This window comes from Kogia breviceps, chromosome X (assembly GCF_026419965.1).
Source record: "Kogia breviceps isolate mKogBre1 chromosome X, mKogBre1 haplotype 1, whole genome shotgun sequence".
In the NCBI taxonomy this organism is placed as follows: domain Eukaryota; kingdom Metazoa; phylum Chordata; class Mammalia; order Artiodactyla; family Physeteridae; genus Kogia; species Kogia breviceps.
Window position 1 is genome coordinate 36,864,947 of NC_081330.1, and position 17,418 is coordinate 36,882,364.

The following is a 17,418-nucleotide window of genomic DNA, read 5'->3' on the forward strand; positions in this document are numbered from 1 at the left end:
GGATAGGGGATTTAAGAAACACAAAGACCAGCTGCACATGCAACTATTAAAATATAAAATATTGGGAGGTTCTTTTTGAGCCAAGGTTTTCAACCAGCTAAACATGAAAGGGAAAGCTACCAACAGCAAAACCTCTGGAATCAGAGTTTGCAGCTGTAACTCAAGGAGCCACCTTCAGGTGTACAGCATATAGAAAAATGTATGGGATGTAATATGGCATTTTCACTTACAATTACCCGTTAGTGGTTTCATGCGTGTAGCTCATGGAAAAATAAAGCTAGAATTTGAAATTGGCTAGCTTTGAAATCAACAGTATTATGAGCAATCAGCACTATGATCTACCATTATTTAGAACCTAAATTTTACCACTATAGACTCTAAGCTTTAGTTTTTACATGGGCTCATACTAGGGTCTAAAATTCTCAAAATCATTTGGTTGTTTCATATCTTAGCTATAATACACATTTTATTATAGAGGCAAGTCCTCAACGATTTCAGAGAGCTACGTGTGTTCATTCTTAATCATTAGGAATATTAACTCACTAATCTGCTTTAAACATTATTAATGAATTCTTCCCAAAATAGAAAGTAGTTCTGCTTCCTTTCTCAGCCATCAACACAATGTTGTTAATAAAGTTATTACCTCAAAAATACTTTCCAAGGAGTTGTTTTCTTCATTGGAAAAAGTACATTACTATGTCTCCTATCAGGTGTCAGAGTGATCAAAGTCTGCAGAAACTCCTTTTGCTTTAGAACTGCTCTAAATGATTCTCTGAGAAGGCAGACTACCTGTTGATGTGCAGTCTATCTGTAAATGAGCAGATTTTTACACATAGGCTGAAGAGATACACAACAAACCATCCTTACAACATATGATATCTTTAATTAAATTGATGTTGGTGAGTTAAAAAACATTAAGTGAGAAGATGACAGCTAGGGAAATAAGGTATTCTTATGACTATTTATAATAAAATGTTTAAAATAAAAAAGTAAGAAACATCAATTGGCTTTGTAATTGAAGAGAGAAGACTAAGTATTGTCTTCCCAGTTCTTGTACAAGCACAGCCCACAGGAGAATAATTCTTACATAAAGAGCACAGGGAAAAGAATTGTTAATTTTTTAAATACATTTTTGTTTCTCAAAATTATTTGGGAGAACTTTGCTCAGTCAGGGATGAGCAAAACCAAGATGTAAGAAACATCAAAGCTGGGGGCATCTAGTGTTAAGAGTGCCTTGGAGAATATAGCAAGAGAGAAATTACTTCATTAAATATTATAATTTGGTATGTAACATGTACATTTAAAATTCTGATTAAAGTGACTAAAAATGACCTATTTTTTTTAAAAGTCAAATAAGAACTTAGGGGATAAAACTCAAGTTATATTCACTCTCGGTAATAACTTGATGCAAGAATATAAATTCTCTCACTTTGATAAACATGGATATAAAATCTTGCTGTTTGTATTCTAGGTTTTCCTAAGTTTTCTGTAAAGAGTGACTCATGTCAGGTCACATCTAAATGACTCAACATTTTGAGCTAAAAGGCTGTTTACACAATATACACATTCTTTACTTACAGAGCAAAATAAGCTTAACACTTTTATATTAAAAAACTGGGATACAGTAGGATTAGTAGCACCATGAAAAATAATTCTTCCCCCAAACTGCAGTCTTTTATTTTACTCAGTGTGATTCTTCTCTTAATTGAATTTTTAACGTGCCATTTTAGTTACTGGGAAAAATATATAATCTTCATCTTATAATCCTTGGAGAAAGTCATTCTGGACCCAAAAAGTAAATTCATTTCCTTATTTTGTTCGTAGAAAAATAATAGAAACCTTGCTCTGGCACATTGCTGAGGTACATTTGAATCTTCATGATTACTAGTCAGCATGTTCTCCTGGTCATATACAGTAGCACCATTGGTGGCAGCAGTGGTAAAGTTGGGGAGAGTGAGACATTGCATCCTGGGAAATTTATATATATATATATATATATATATATATATATATATATATATATATATATAAAACATTTAAAAACACACAAGGAATTCTTCAAAATGTTATGTCCTCTTCATGCACACTTGACATCGACTAATACGTGTCCTCAAGTCTCCTGCTTTCAGCGTTTCTGACTGAGGTTTGCTGGGAAATAAGAAACAAGATTATCAGATTAGCTTTTTCTGGTATTTGGTTCAAATTCATACGTAAACATTCTCTTTGTGTTTCAGTAGCTCTTCTGATGACTTACTGGTTAACTTTTGAGCAATGCAATCTAAAGCAATGACTGCTATAGCCTAAGAGTCATTCGCGGTCATAGGTATTTTTGTGACTCTCCTCCCTGCCGCCATTACCCTTGTCTATTTGCCTCTCTCTCTCTTTCTCTTATACATTTGTTAATAGCCCTAGAACGAGAGGGATCTGGGCAATTGATGATGAATAAATGATAATACGTAACATATAACAATTACATAAAGATGATACATAAGAAAAATATTAATGATAACTAAAGAAGCAACATATAAAAATAAATTGAAATTGAAAAAAAAATTCCAATAGGATAAAGTATCCTGAGGGACATGTATCATATGTGGTCTTACTCATTCAAACACTTGGATGAGAACCTTGAAAACATCCTGGGAAAGGAGACTACTGGACTGGGGAAGGCAACACAGATTATTGCTTCAATTTCTGGGGTGGCTTCAGTTGCTCACTTGTTATTGAGCAGGTCACATACCTTTCCTTGCTCTGTTTTGCTTTTGAAGAATTATTACCAAGCCATCTCAAACTACATATACCTATTATTAGCCAAGTCTGCTTTTCTGACCTGAGTCTGGTATATGAGGAAAACAAACAAGAATAAACGACATGGTCCTTTAAAGTCCTAACATTTGTTGGGTATAAACCATCCATGAACTGCCTCTCTGTTTGCTAGCACCTCTGAAGGAAGCTTAGGACCTAAACTAAAGCCATAAGCATCTTACCTGAACATGTCTGACACATCTACAGTTGCCAGCCAAAAGCTGTAGGAGTTGGCATAATAGTTGCAGGTCCCCCGCCCATGACACTCAATGAAGGGAGCTGAACGAAACTCTTCCAAGCACGAACCAGGGGAGGCCAGGGCTTGACCTGAGCCCTCTGCCCCTGCACTTGTGTGCTAGAAAAGACAAGGGAAGATGTGCCACAATACCCAAATGCCATGATACCCTAGTGAATATCCAAAGATATATGCTGGGCTGGGCCAAAAATTCAAAGCCAGTGAAGGAACTAGAGCCAGAGGTAACAGAACAGTAACCACACCAAAGGTATCCAACAAGAGAAACAGGCAGATTATGAAAATATGTTCCAGCAAATGTATGAGAGGGAACACAGTGCTTGGATAGAAGCTATATGAGGTTCAAGCTTCTTACTACATAAATGATAGGGATTCCTCATATTAGAAAGAAATGTAGATATGATGGACAGTCAGCTTTGATGAAAAAGACAAGGAAGAGTGTTGCATACCATCATGAAGGAATAACCAATCCAGAGAGAATCCCATCCCTGAGGACAACGGGGAATCTGGATGGTCTGACTGTGAACTGCAATCACCACGGCCGGAGCTTCACATACTGCACATCTGGTAAGGGAAAGGCAGAAGAAACACAATCTACAGAGTAAGCATATGGGAAATAGCAGTCCCTCTTCCTTGGAAGGCTTCCTGGTATAAAAGCCCATTAAGGTGTCTTCAGTGCTCAGAAAAAGAGGAGAAAAATGCACTTTGAGAACTGCTTTTACATAAGCCCAGTCTCCCAATATACATAATAAAGTTATAAATGAAAAGTGTAAGCTTTTTTAAAAAGAAACTACAGAACCACTGCTATAGCATTTTCATTTTCTATTCTGCCCTAAATTTGTATCCATATTTGCTATAGTCAATGTCATAATTGCTGTAAGAGTCTGGTTTAGTGTACTGCACATACTACTGGCTGTCAAAGTGCTCAACTGGAGGGGAGACATTTAGTAAAGCTAAAACTGTGATAAGAACAATGTCTAGTAAACTTAAAAAGACAAGAAACAGACACTTTCTTAATCCCCACTCATTATTTTTGGCCCAAAGGATATTTATTAACCATTTGGCCATATCTGTAGAAGTACAACATATCCAGAATGCTGGGCAAGTACCCAGGCACTTGGAGATGTGGCTTAAATCTATAAAATCAAGTAAAATACAGCTGAGTCTACCAAATCTTTAGTAAAGAGCATGAGGGTACCTTCTGAAATATGACTAAACCAATTTGGTAAAGTTTATCTACAAAATAGGGAATGCCTTTAGGGGATCTTTTATTCCCAAGGGTTGGGACTGACAAAAAAAAAATCACACACACAAAAATGAATTCCCAAAGGATTAGGGCAAATATATTGAAAAGGGCACCATGAATTTGCTATTAAGAGAGGCTGAAGGAGGTTTAACCTTTATATTCAATGTCAAAGAAACTAGAGTTTCCAATGATTCACCCTTTATGGTTACTAGACTCCTAGGTCAATTGGGTCATGATCAGAATGAAAATGGCAATATCTAACATGCCTAGGAGGTCGAGTTTAAACTAGGGTTCTAATGTAGCAACACTCTAGGAAATCTCTATTAATGGTACCACCCTTCTCTTAGTTACTCATGCGCCAAGTCTCAGCTACCACTTTCTCCTTCCCATAACTAATCATGCCAAATCTTATTTATTCTATTAATGTGATACACGTACCCTACTGAGAGTTCCAATCCACTCCTACCAGGACTACAGTGATATTCTCAATCTAACTGGTCTCTCTACCTCTGGACTATCCCCTTTGAAATCTATGTTATACATTGATGTTTCTGTAATCTTCCCTGAAAGCTCAGAAACTTCAGATGTCCCCATTACATACGAAATAAATTCCAAACTAAAACCTAACATTGAAAGGCTTCTACAGTCCGGGTCCAAGCTAACTTTCCGATCTCTTCCTCTGCAACTTTTAGAAACTACATTCTAGACATATCAGTCTACAACCCATTCCAATGTTCTCTACCTAGTATGCCTTTCTCCCTTATAAATGCCTGTGTCTCAAGTCCTTTACATCCTTCAAGGGCTAAGCAGTTCAAAACGTATTTCTTCGGGCTTCCCTGGTGGCGCAGTGGTTGAGAGTCTGCCTGCCGATGCAGGGGATATGGGTTTGTGCCCCGGTCCGGGAAGATCCCACATGACACGGAGCGGCTAGGCCCGTGAGCCATGGCCGCTGAGCCTGTGCATCCAGAGCCTGTGCTCCGCAACGGGAGAGGCCCCAACAGTGAGAGGCCCGCATACCGCAAAAAACCCCCCAAAACCAAAAAAACATTTATTCCATATAGTCATCTCAGATTTCTCTAGCTGGAATTAAATATCCCTTTCCCAATGCTTTCATAACACTTTACTGGATCTATTGCAGCACTCAGCCCAAGCCTGATACATATTAATTTACATATATTTGCCTAGTGACTAGACTGTGAGCTTTTTTTGTATATTACACTAGTCTATCATGGGTCCTGGTCAAAAGTAGATCCCCAATAAATATGGATAAAACTACATACTGCACTGAGTATTATAAAGGCACCTCTATTCTACCTAACCTGAGATGAATATAATCAGATTATTAGCTTTGGACTCATTTCTAACTAGCTAAACTAACTAGGTAAACTAACTGGAGATTGATAGAAAACCAAAGGTATACCAGTGTCTCACCGACTAATGAATGGCTGGATGCTCTGGCCCTTCAGGGGCTCCATGCTCATTGGCATGGGCTCTGGAGTGGAGAGCCAGTAAGAATAGTCATTTCTTGAAGCAAAGTTGCAAACATTATTGATGTTGCAGAACATGAAAGGCATGGTACTGAAGCGACGAAGGCAGCTGCCGGCCGTTCCTGGGAAGAAATGGGGAGAAAAAGAAAATATGTCATGATGATTAGTTTCTTCTAACATACTAACAACCTTTCAAAGAGAAACTTTCCCCCATCTCTTAGATAATAAGTACGCTTTAATTCTTCAGTTATAAGATGCATATTTACTCATATTTTTACATCTCTAAAATCAGGATAGATCTTACAACTTATGTAGACATTTATCGTGGTAGCTTATTATATACTCCCCAACGCTGTTTTTAAACTGGTGAGGCATCTTATAAACAATGGTGTCTTATGGAGAATATTGGGTAATTTATTGTAGACGAGTGAAAGGCACACACTGATTCCTTATAATATCATATCAGTATTTCCTCTCCAGGCTGTCCTCTCTTCTTCCAAGACATCCCCAGTATATGTCTTATGTGGGCTCACAATCTCTTTAAACTTGGGGAAAACTGTAGTGCTGACTAATATGCACAGCAACCATGGACAGGTTTGCAGGTAAATAATACAAAGGAAAAAAGTAGATAAGGGATAAAGGAAGAACGTGAGGGAAAAAAAAAAAAAGGAAAGGAACTAGAATCTTTAAATTTCTGAGCTAGTAGGGGCAATAGAGGTTATCTCTACCAGCGATTAGGCCATTCTTTTCTCATTTACTCACAAAAGAATGATGAAAAATGATGTACCCCCCGCACACATTTTTAAGTTGACAGCTCAAATTTTTCATCAGAAGTTTAAATTGATACTGTGCCAGTTATTAAGTTATTGGTTATTGTCTCTTGGCTTCAAACCCACCCTTCTACAGTTTGTAATACCGGAGCCTGGAATTTTGCAAACCACATTTCAACAATGCCAGCTGTCATCTGTAGTGTTTTGTGAATATTTATATTCAAAAACAAACTTTGACATCACTCTTTTAAATGTATCCAATGTAAGTATTTGAAATCTAACAATAAACCTTTTGAAAAGTGCATAAACTCATCTTTAATAACTGGAAATTATACAGTGCTCCTTTGGCATTTGGAAATTATATTTCCATTCCACTTCTCTCACAGTTTTATCCTAATGTATTTTTTTATTTTTGAAAGTCTTTTACTGATTATCCAATCATAGTTTTCTGAAACAAAAATCTAAAGTAACTTTTAAAAACTTTCTGTGACCCTAAGGCTTTACATGTTAAATATTTTATTTTGAATGGTCATCATCATAATAATTACTAATTCACACTGATCAAAAAGATAGTTTATTATAAATTTTGATAATTACTAAATGTTAAAAGAAAACTTTTATTGGAAATGCATTTCCTAATGAGATGGATTAGAAGTGAATTATAGAGCCTGAGTTGATGGAGACTTTAACAAAGCCATTATTTTGAATTGTTCCTCTGAATTTGTCCTCTAGAGGTTTTCATGTTTCAAGGCAATATGCCATAGTATGAGTCTTTTATAAAGTGGGAGATGGATGGTAGTGAAAGGGGATGTGGGAAACAAGATTATCCAAAACACATACACAAGCAGTTCGACTTTAGGAGAAAGTACATATGAAAGTTGAGGATTTCTAAGCTAAGTCCTTTAACATTATACATTGGAAATTCCTCATGTATCCAAAGGGGTATGCTTATCTCAGGCTGAAGGTGACTGACAAAAGACCAATAATTCTTAAAACTGGTAGACTGTCAGAATCACTGGGAATTTTTATGTAATAGGTTTGGGATGGACCTAGGAATCTTTTCAAAAGTTCCCCAGGTTGAAAATCATTGATTTATTGTAATTTATACTTTTTTCAGAAAAAAATGGCTCAGAGAGGTGAATGATTTCAAAGTCATGTGAGAGCAAATGACAAAATTGACATAACTGAAAAATGAATGGGTTTAGAATTCGTAGGTGTTACAAATGAAACTATCTTCAAAATAGAAACAGACTCACAGACATAGAGAACAGACTTGTGGTTGCCAAGGGGTAGGGGGTTTGGGGAGGGTTGGACTGGGAGTCTGCAGTTAGTAGATGCAAACTATTATGTATAGAATGGATAAGCAACAAGGTCCTACTGTATATAGCACAGGGAACTATATTCAGTATCCTGAGATAAACCATAATGGAAAATAATATAAAAAAGAATGCATATATATGTATAACTGAATCACTTTGCTGTACAGCAGAAATTAACACAACATTGTAAATCAACTATACTTCAATTAAAAAAATAGAATTGGTAGGTGTGGGAGTCAATTCTTATCTCCATCACTTTCTGAGTGTGTGGTTTTGAATAAGTCACTTAACCGCTTAGCCAGTTTGTGTGTGTGTGTGGGGGTGTGGGTGCACGTAGTGGAAAAATACGATATTTGTCCTATATCATTCTTGATCATAGTTGTGAAAATCAAATTGGATAATGAATATGAAAGTACTTTTTAATTATAAAGTAATTTAAAAATAAAACTAACATTACTAATCAGGGACAGAGATGGAAATATCCCTGGTCTCAGAAAGAAAAGGAAGATGTGCATAAAAGGAAGGCCCATAATGATGAGAATATGGGTGTTTGGTTGTATTTATGCTGTAGGCTACCCATAATGATGCAGAATTCTGGTAACAGTTTCTAAACATTCAAACAGACTGTGATCTCATGAACTCTCAATGCCTCTATTAAAACTATAGACTAATGGTTCCTAGTATGCTTTTCTTCTCCCAGACAGAACAGCTTTAGTATTCAGTGTGTTCCCTCCACCCTCTTTTTTATACACCATAATCCTTTCACTAATCCAGCAGAGACTATGTATTTACTTAATCAGGTGATTGTTTCCTTAACATCAAACCTATAGCTATTCTTTGCTTAGCCATCAGGATATCTCCAGTTTGATCCTTGAGTGAGCTCTAGCATAGACCCTGCAATCCAGTATCACACTTGGGATCTTGGGCCCTATCATGGCCTTCCTATGTCTGAGGCATAAGCTGTACCTGAGTCAGGGCCAGTTTATAGCCTCTACGTCTGAATACATACTATGATAGGTCTTGTTTGACCAAATACACACATTTTGAAAAGTTATAGTGATATACAGGGTAAGAGATCCCATTTTTCTTTGCATTACATTTGTGAATTTCATGATGTTCAAAAACTTCTAATGCTTTCTATTCACTTGATAGGTTAGAGATTTGAAGTTTATAAGCTTGATTACGGGTATAAGCTAGACTCTGACAGTAAAGAGAGAACGGACTAAAAGGAGAAAAAGTTTATGGGAGAAAAACTAGAGAAAATTATCTAAAAGATAAGAGTATTTTCACAATGAAGATTTGTTGATTCTAAAATTAGAAAAAGATGCTACATAAAGAAAGCAAGAGAAGGAAAAGTAGCAGAGGGAAGATGAAAAGGAGGAAAAGAGAAGTAGAAGAGAAAGAAGAAAGTTGTTGGGCAAACTCCTACTTTATTAGGCTCCTTAAAATGACCTGTGACTACTGGCTTCCATGTAGGTAGATGTGCCTGGCAGTGTGGCCATGTGTCTTGGAACAGAGTGAGCACAGCAGACCTCTGGAGGTCTCTGTTGCTGCAGAACCGTTTTCACAGAATGGCCCAGGTAAAGAGTCTTCAGAAGGCCTCTTACTATGGAGACCCCAGAAACTGGAGACCTAGACTATCTTCTTAAGTGTCTTTATGGAGGCAAAAAGGATAGTGATTTCTAAAATAGGCAGCCCCAGGTCAAACAATGGGGCCTCAAAATGAAAAGTCAGAATTCCAGAAAAAGAAATGTTAGGGATTTGGAAGAGGTCTTGAAAGTCATTCAGTCCAGCCTCATCCCATCAACAAAACTGCCCACCCTAGCATAGAGAAGATGCATGAGAACACATTAAATGAAGTGGATCCTATATGGAAATATGGTGCTTTGTATAGCTTTACACTATATAAAGCTAAGGCGTTTATTCATGAACTAGCAAAATTAAGCAATGACCTTACTTTCTTTGATCTAGAAACCAAGATTCTCTTCAGCACTCATCTAACTTGATAAAGACCAGTGTCAGAAAAGAGGAAACTATCTCCCATGAGTTATGAACACTGCCCACTTAAGCAGCTGCTAAACTATAGAGAGCCCAGAGAATCTGTTTCCTCAATAACTAAGCTAACAAAAGTACATAAGGCCCTTCCCAAATGCCTTGCTTTAGGCCAAGAATTGTACCTCACATTAGCTAATTAATGCTTTTAGTTTAAAGTTAAATATTATTTATTTAAAACTTATAGTGAATATATTCAGCTGCCCTTGAAATGATCTTCAGTTTGGAAGCCCCAAAAAGAATAGAGAGAAACATTTTGGCCAAGGCTACTCTAGAACCCAACAAGATTTTCAAAACAAAAACAAAATGCATAGTAAGAAATAAGATGCTGATTATCTCACCCAAGTCTTGACCATGAGCTCTTTTATTTCCTTGTACATACAGGAGAGAAAAGCCTTCATAAACCTGGATAGTTCCCTGTGGGCACTGTGGTGCATCTGTTGTCTGGCTGTGACGTGTGATGAGAAATCCATGGGCAACAAAGGAGGTTCCAGGGGGACCTGGGGGACCTTGCAATCCATCTGGCCCGGGGGGACCATCCAAACCACGGATACCTATTTCCAAAGAATCATCAGTATACAAATTAAGTAAGCTCTGATTCACTATTATGGCTATCAACACATTATGACCTTGTTTGATTAGTTAATATTTATAGAATGTCTACAAAGGCATTGTCAGATATCATGGATTTGGAGATAAATAAAATACAGTCCCTGCCCTCAAAGAGATTTAAATGTATTCTTTTTCTTCTGAAATTGGTTGAGGACATTAGGCATTAAATAAATACTGAGTGAATGGAACATTAGATGGGAAAAAGTGATGCTTATTTGGGGGGTTTGTGTTATCTAGTCTCACTGTACTAAAGGAGTGCAAACCCCATGACAAAATTTCAGCCTGCTGTTTTGTTCATCAACTAGAAAGAAAGGGTGTGGCTGCCATCAACCTGCCAGCTTCAGTGCTGATAAACATTTTCCTTTGAGTCTGTCTGGGGAATTATTCTCACGCATACCTTTTTGTTTAGAGAATAGGCAGGGTACTCTAGGGAAACTTTTCAAAATGTCTAATTTCAATCTACCACTGGTTCCCATTCTCCATTTGGCCACTCGACTTGAGCTTATTTTAAAAATTTCTCTATTTACAGGCCTTTGGCCACCGTGTGTATAGATTTTCATTTGGGGGAATTTCACAGCAATGCCCATATATGTGATGAAGATGGCACTAAATTGTTCTTCCCTAGAAATACAGTTAATGAAACAGGAGGGTGTTGGTTCTAGGAGCAACATAGTTATCACCAATCTGCCTTGTTGCCGCTGCTAGTTTTTACCAATACAAACCTTTATGTTTATATTATTTAGAGTTATATTTATATTATCTAAAGTTGTTAAAACATATTGAGGGACTTCCCTGGTGGCACAGTGGTTAAGAATCCGCCTGCCAAGGCAGGGGACATGGATTCGAGCCCTGGTCCGGGAAGATCCCACATGCCGTGGAGCAACGAAGCCCATGCACCACAACTACTGAGCCTGTGCTCTACAGCCTGTGAGCCACAACGACTGAGCCCGTGTGCCACAACTACTGAGTCCATGTGCCACAACTACTGAAACCCACGTGCCTAGAGCCCGGGTTCCGCAACAAGAGAAGCCACCGCAATGAGAAGACCACACACCACAACAAAGAGTAGCCCCCGCTCGCCACAACTAGAGAAAGCCCACGCACAGCAACGAAGACCCAACGCAGCCAAAAATAAATAAATAAAATAAATAAATTTATTCAAAAACTACTGAAAATTATCAGAACAGTTAAGTACAGTGAGTACCTGGAAAATCCTCATTTTGAGGAAAAGCTGGGTTTTCCAGTGCTCTAAACACATAAATAAAAACCACCTTTCTATGCTTCTCTTATACTGGCACATCTGTGTCATCCCATTTTTCCCAAGCAACAGACTCCCCACCTAGCTATGCTCTCTCAAGAGGAGGCTCTCACAACTTCAATCGGAGGCCATATGTCCAGAGGTCCCCCAGACTTAAAAACCAGTATCAGCAGCACGTCTCACCTGGCTGGCCTGGTAAACCTGGGTCTCCTTTGTGCCCTCCTGCACCATCAAAGCCAGGGAGTCCATTGCGTCCAGGATCTCCTGGAGGGCCAATTGGACCTACAGGAAAATGAAGTACGGTTTTCAAATGTGGGTAGAATAAATCCCCATCCAGATAGATTTGGGACATGTAGGTCCTCGAGTGTCACTGAATTCATAATCTGGTTTTGTCTCTAATTCAGACAAACGAAGGAACAGCTCAAGCCCAGGACAAAAGAAGCAGACAAGGATCTAGCTTTAATTTTCAACAATTCATTTGCCTCTGTGGAGATTTCCATAATATGGCAGTTGTGTTCTCCTTGCCTTCAGAACAAGATAGAGCACAAGGCCAACTTTTATTATATATCTCATCATAGGCAAGGCTGTTACTGCCTGGTACACTTTATTTATGAAAAGACTGCTATTAAGCCACCTGATAAAACAGAAAGGCTGAAGTTAGTTTCTAGCTTTCTTTTTAATCAAAGTTGGCTGCAAGCATAGAGTTAAATGGCCAACTAGATAGGATTTAGTTTAAAAATCAGGAGGCCTCACAGTGGGGAACTGATAGCCCACCAAATCAGCCTTCTATCCTTCTTGTGGTTGGGATAGAGAAAGCACCATATCTTAAATGCATATTAATTTCGTTACAGATATTTTAACAACATTAACCTAATCATTCAAGTTAGAATAGCCAGAGAAGTTAAAAGAAATTGGACTGGGCCTAAAAGAAGTTAGGGCATGAGAAATGAACATTTTCAAGGAAAAAAGGAAATGGAACCTGGTGGTCTGGTATTCTACTAGTTGCTGAGACTCCTATTGTCAGAGAGAAACTCTAATAAGTGAAAGAAGAATGAGGGAAATGTTTTCAAATACATAAGTCTTAAAAAGATGATCTACAAAGGTACCTGGTAAACCTTGAGGTCCTGGTAGTCCTGGTAGACCTTTTAATCCAGGCTGGCCTGGAACCCCTGGTGGACCAGCATCTCCTTTGATTACAATACTCTGTCCTGAAGGACCAGGTAATCCAGGGGGACCTAAGAGGCAAAGCACATGGAGTTGAAGGTAGGGAAGAGAAAGGTCGGAAAGAATGGATGCCAAAGTAACCTCAGATCAGAATAAGAATTGGTTTGAGAGAAACAACTTACATGTATTGGAATTTGCTATGTCCAACAGAAATCTGTCTGGGAAAATTATCATTATCTCACCCAAAAGGCTGAAAAAATAAATAATTTTCTTAGGGTCCATGGACAAATTAGGCATATTGTCTCAATTTTCTAGCCTTGAATCATGACTCGATTACAAGAAAGTCTAATCCACTGCAAATCTGTGAACACTGGTGTCAAGGTTAGACAATTCTATTTGCTGTAGAGTCCATTCTGATTCTAACATCATTTGCAGTTCTTGTTTGTTGTGCTTGTCAAAGGGCCCACTGAACTAACTAGTAGAGGGATTTAGTAGACACTGTTTCACAGTTTACAGGAAACCTCTTTAAGTCTCTCAGCAAAAAGAATTCTTTTCATATTAAAAATATACAAACATACTTATGTGACTTGCTCTTGTGATCTATTCAAGTGAATACGGGAAAGTTAGTATAAAGGTCAATAAAAATCTCATTGAAGCATTCTTGTTGGTCCTGTATCTACCTTAAACTTAAAAGGTCTGCTCCTGATATTACATTATTGAAATAGAGAGAAGATTAGTTAATAGAGGGAGAGCCCTGCCTATTTCCCTTCAAGTTGTTGGGGACTGAGACTCTGAAAGTTTTGGTTGAAAGGCAGAATGCAAACTTTCAAATTCTTCAATGAGTTTAAGTATCAGGTATAACTAGCTCCAGAAATAACTCTTACCTGGGGGGCCAATGAGTCCTGGATCCCCCTCAGGGCCAGTTGAACCAGGTTCTCCGCTGGGTCCTTTCATGCCTGCAAAGAAGATACACACAATTACACAGCAAAGCGACAGGGCCACAGCCTTTACCCAGCCAAATCAGAAAATGGGTGTCTTCTCCCAAAGGAGTTTAATGTAAAGGGGGAAACTTCCAAAAACCCCTTCAAATACCTGGAAATCCTGGAACACCAGGGAGACCAGGATCTCCTTTCATTCCATTGAGACCTGGCCGGCCAGGATTACCCTGAATAAATAAAATCATTAATTTTAGAAAAAAGTTGGTGGGAGGGAAGGAAGTGAGGGCATAGGTGGTGATTTGTAGCACTGGCTCTAGAGTCAGACTTCCAGGATTCAAAACCCAATTCACCTCTTATTAGCTTGTGTGACCTTGAGTTGTTTAACCTCTTTAATGCATCATTTTCTCACCTCTAACATACAGAAAATAACAGTATCTACTCCATGAAGTTGTTGTGAGGATTACATGAGATAATTCATATTAAGTACTTAGAAAACTGATTGGCATATGATGTATACTTAATAAATTTAGTTATTATTTTATTATCATTATCAAAGGCACTTCTTTTTTAGTGTAGCCCTGATGTGGTAAATGTATGAATTAGAATCTAAGAAATGATAAAGTCTGAAAGACTAAGCAAAAAAATATAGTGGGCTTATTAATTAATTGGGTTTGAGGACCAGGAAAACTATGGGAAGAAGAAGAGTAGAAAATAACTCTAGAATGGATCTAAAGGGAAAATAAGTGTGGAACGATGAAGCTCTTATTAGTAGTAATGAAAAAGAGGCAAGGCTGGAACATCTTATGCCCAAACGTAAGAAAGAACTTTAAAACGGGGGGCATGTCAGAAAGTCACAGGATCCAGCTTGAAGGGGCTCCCAAATCTAGGACAGGTTGAGCATCAAAATAAGTAATGATAGAATAAAAATTATGAATCATTGAAGAGAATGAGAATTTATGAGTCCATAATGATAACAAATAGGCAGTAAATAGAAGGGAGGCTCTTGCTTACAGTAGGGCTGAGTGGTATATGTAGAGGTAGTTGCCACTATCACAGTATTGAACAGTTGAGGCAAAAATCATAAATAGATATTATATCTAGGGAGGAATTTTTATGTGGAATAGTATATATATTTGCATTATCTTAACGTGTCTTCCTGTAGTTTTGCTTATTCGTTACAAAGGGAAGAATAGTAACCATGCAGTGGAGAAACGAGGTAACAACTTGATGGGAAGATCAAAATTAAGATAACTAATGAAGGGCACATGAACATCATGGGCCTCCATATCTGAGAACACACCACTCATGGAGTATTCCATCTGGGGATGCATAACCTGAATCTAATTATGAAGAAACAGCAGACAAAAGAAGAAACGTTCTTTTTTTTTTTTTTTTTTAATGGGAACGGGCTACATTTCTTCAAGAATGTCAAGGTTATGAAAGAAAAAAATAGGTTTAGAAACTGTTTCAGATTGAGGGAGAATAAAGAGATATAACAGTTAAATTCAATGCATAGTTTGGTCTGGATCCTATTTTGGAGGAGGAAAAATGCTATAAAGGATATTACTAAGTCAATTGATATAATTAGAACATGTGGGCAGAAATAAAAATGTTACATCGATGCTCCATTTCCTGAAGTTGAGAACTGTACTATGGTTATATAAAAGAATATATTTAATTTTAGGAAATATTACACACTGAAGTATTTAGTGATAAAGGGACATGATAGATACAACTTATTCTCAAATATTTCAGAAAAAATACGTAATTATACACACACACGCATACACATAACATGCATACAGAGAGCAAATGGGGCAAGACATTAACAATTGGTTCATCTGGGTAAATGCGTTTTTTCACCATTCTTGCTATTTTCCTATAAGTTTAACATTATTTCCAAACAAAAATTAGAAAGGTGCAAATGTAAGAACTTGCATGAAAGAAAATGAATAGAACTCAACAATACCAGATTTATAAAATGTTGGTATCAGACAGTAGTCTTGAATCAGGCATAGTGACATGTGAACTAGAAGGACATGGGAAATGAATGAGGTAGGAAGTGAGTAGAGAATGAATAAAGAGAAGATTAAAATTTTAAGTCTAGATGTCTAGAAGAATAGTGATAACAGGAAAAAATGGTTAGTTGTTGGAAAGCTTTAAGGACAATTTCTTTAGATATTTTTTTTCTGCTATAAAGCAGACATCAGAGTTAAAAGACTGAGCCCAGACTCTGTTGACTGCAAAATCTAACAACAATCCTCCTGAATGAAGGAAGGAAGCTTTGAGGAACCATAAAGAAGTATGCGACTTTCTGGGTCACTCAAACCAAGGTGGAAAACACATGAACACAGACGTGGGGATACGCTATTATTCTCTTTTTACAGGTAAAGACAGAAATGCAAAGTGTCTGTCTGCCTTCCTCACAGACACAAAGTAGAAATGTACAGAGGAGCTGAAATCTGACCCTAACTCTATTTAATTTCAAAGTCTAAAATATCCCCACACTCACCATGATTACTTCTCTATGGAAGGACTACTCCTCCACATGCAATGCTCTCATATATATATATATATATATATATATATATATATATATAGCTTTATCAAGAGCTTTGACCAGTACATGCTAATTAAAATAATGCAATTTGGAATGCAAGCACCCACACCCCTTCCTCATCAAATACTCCAATTTCCTACCTGGAGTCCTGGTGGTCCTTGATCTCCTTTCAAACCAGACAAACCAGGTTGTCCAGGTTGGCCTGGGTTTCCTCTCTCTCCTTTAATGCCCCCAATTCCAGGGAGACCCCGGGGACCTTCTGGACCTGGTAGACCTTGATAATGCACAACAAATAATCACATTTCAGTATAACATAAGAATAGCATCAAAGTCAGGCTTTTACATTATCCAAATACTATTAGTCATCTAAATACTATTAGTTTGCAGAATAAAATCCAGACTACATTAAATATATAGATCCATGCTGACTCGCTAATGTAAACTGGGCTGGGTTCTTTTTGTTATTAACACTGGTTTGCAGACTCTTTTAGTTTGTATTTTATTATATATTTAATCCAATAAGCTCATATCTAAAGGAAGGACTTTGGACATTATAATAAAGATTGCTTCTGTAATCTGTAACTAAGTGTTTAAGTGAACCAAAAGAGACACCATAGGACACTGTTCTCAAATTGGAAATGCATCAGAATACCCAGGAGAGCTTGTTAAAATAGATTCCTGGGTCTAACCCCAGAATTCTGAATTTTGTTAGGCTGGAGAGGGGCCCCAAAATTTGCATTCTAACAAATGCCCTGCAGATAAACTAGTGTCCTGTAGCTGAAGTTGCTGGTTCATGACCACACTTCGTAGGGCAATCAGGGATTCAAACCATTTGTCTCATTGTGATTAAAATAAAATTGCTTTACTTTTAAGTAGTTACTTTTATTAAGCTTGTATTACTATGTAATTAAGATAGTTATTTAAGCAAACTAATTGTTTACTTTCATTTTAGTG

At 37.5% G+C, this 17,418-nt stretch overlaps 1 protein-coding gene across 1 annotated transcript in view; it reads right to left on the bottom strand.

The window, feature by feature from the left end:
- Positions 1 to 901: 901 nt before the first annotated feature.
- COL4A5 (collagen type IV alpha 5 chain) overlaps positions 902 to 17,418 on the bottom strand; it is a 245,943-nt gene continuing 229,426 nt past the window's right edge. The window contains exons 42-51 of the mRNA XM_059051327.2: positions 16,605 to 16,738; positions 14,059 to 14,131; positions 13,851 to 13,922; positions 12,909 to 13,037; positions 11,986 to 12,084; positions 10,274 to 10,486; positions 5,736 to 5,913; positions 3,508 to 3,622; positions 2,988 to 3,160; positions 902 to 2,148 (exon numbers count right to left, since the gene is read on the bottom strand). Coding sequence (XP_058907310.1) covers positions 2,067 to 2,148; positions 2,988 to 3,160; positions 3,508 to 3,622; positions 5,736 to 5,913; positions 10,274 to 10,486; positions 11,986 to 12,084; positions 12,909 to 13,037; positions 13,851 to 13,922; positions 14,059 to 14,131; positions 16,605 to 16,738 — 1,268 coding nt within the window. The 3' untranslated portion in view covers positions 902 to 2,066. The remainder of the gene's footprint in view (positions 2,149 to 2,987; positions 3,161 to 3,507; positions 3,623 to 5,735; positions 5,914 to 10,273; positions 10,487 to 11,985; positions 12,085 to 12,908; positions 13,038 to 13,850; positions 13,923 to 14,058; positions 14,132 to 16,604; positions 16,739 to 17,418) is intronic.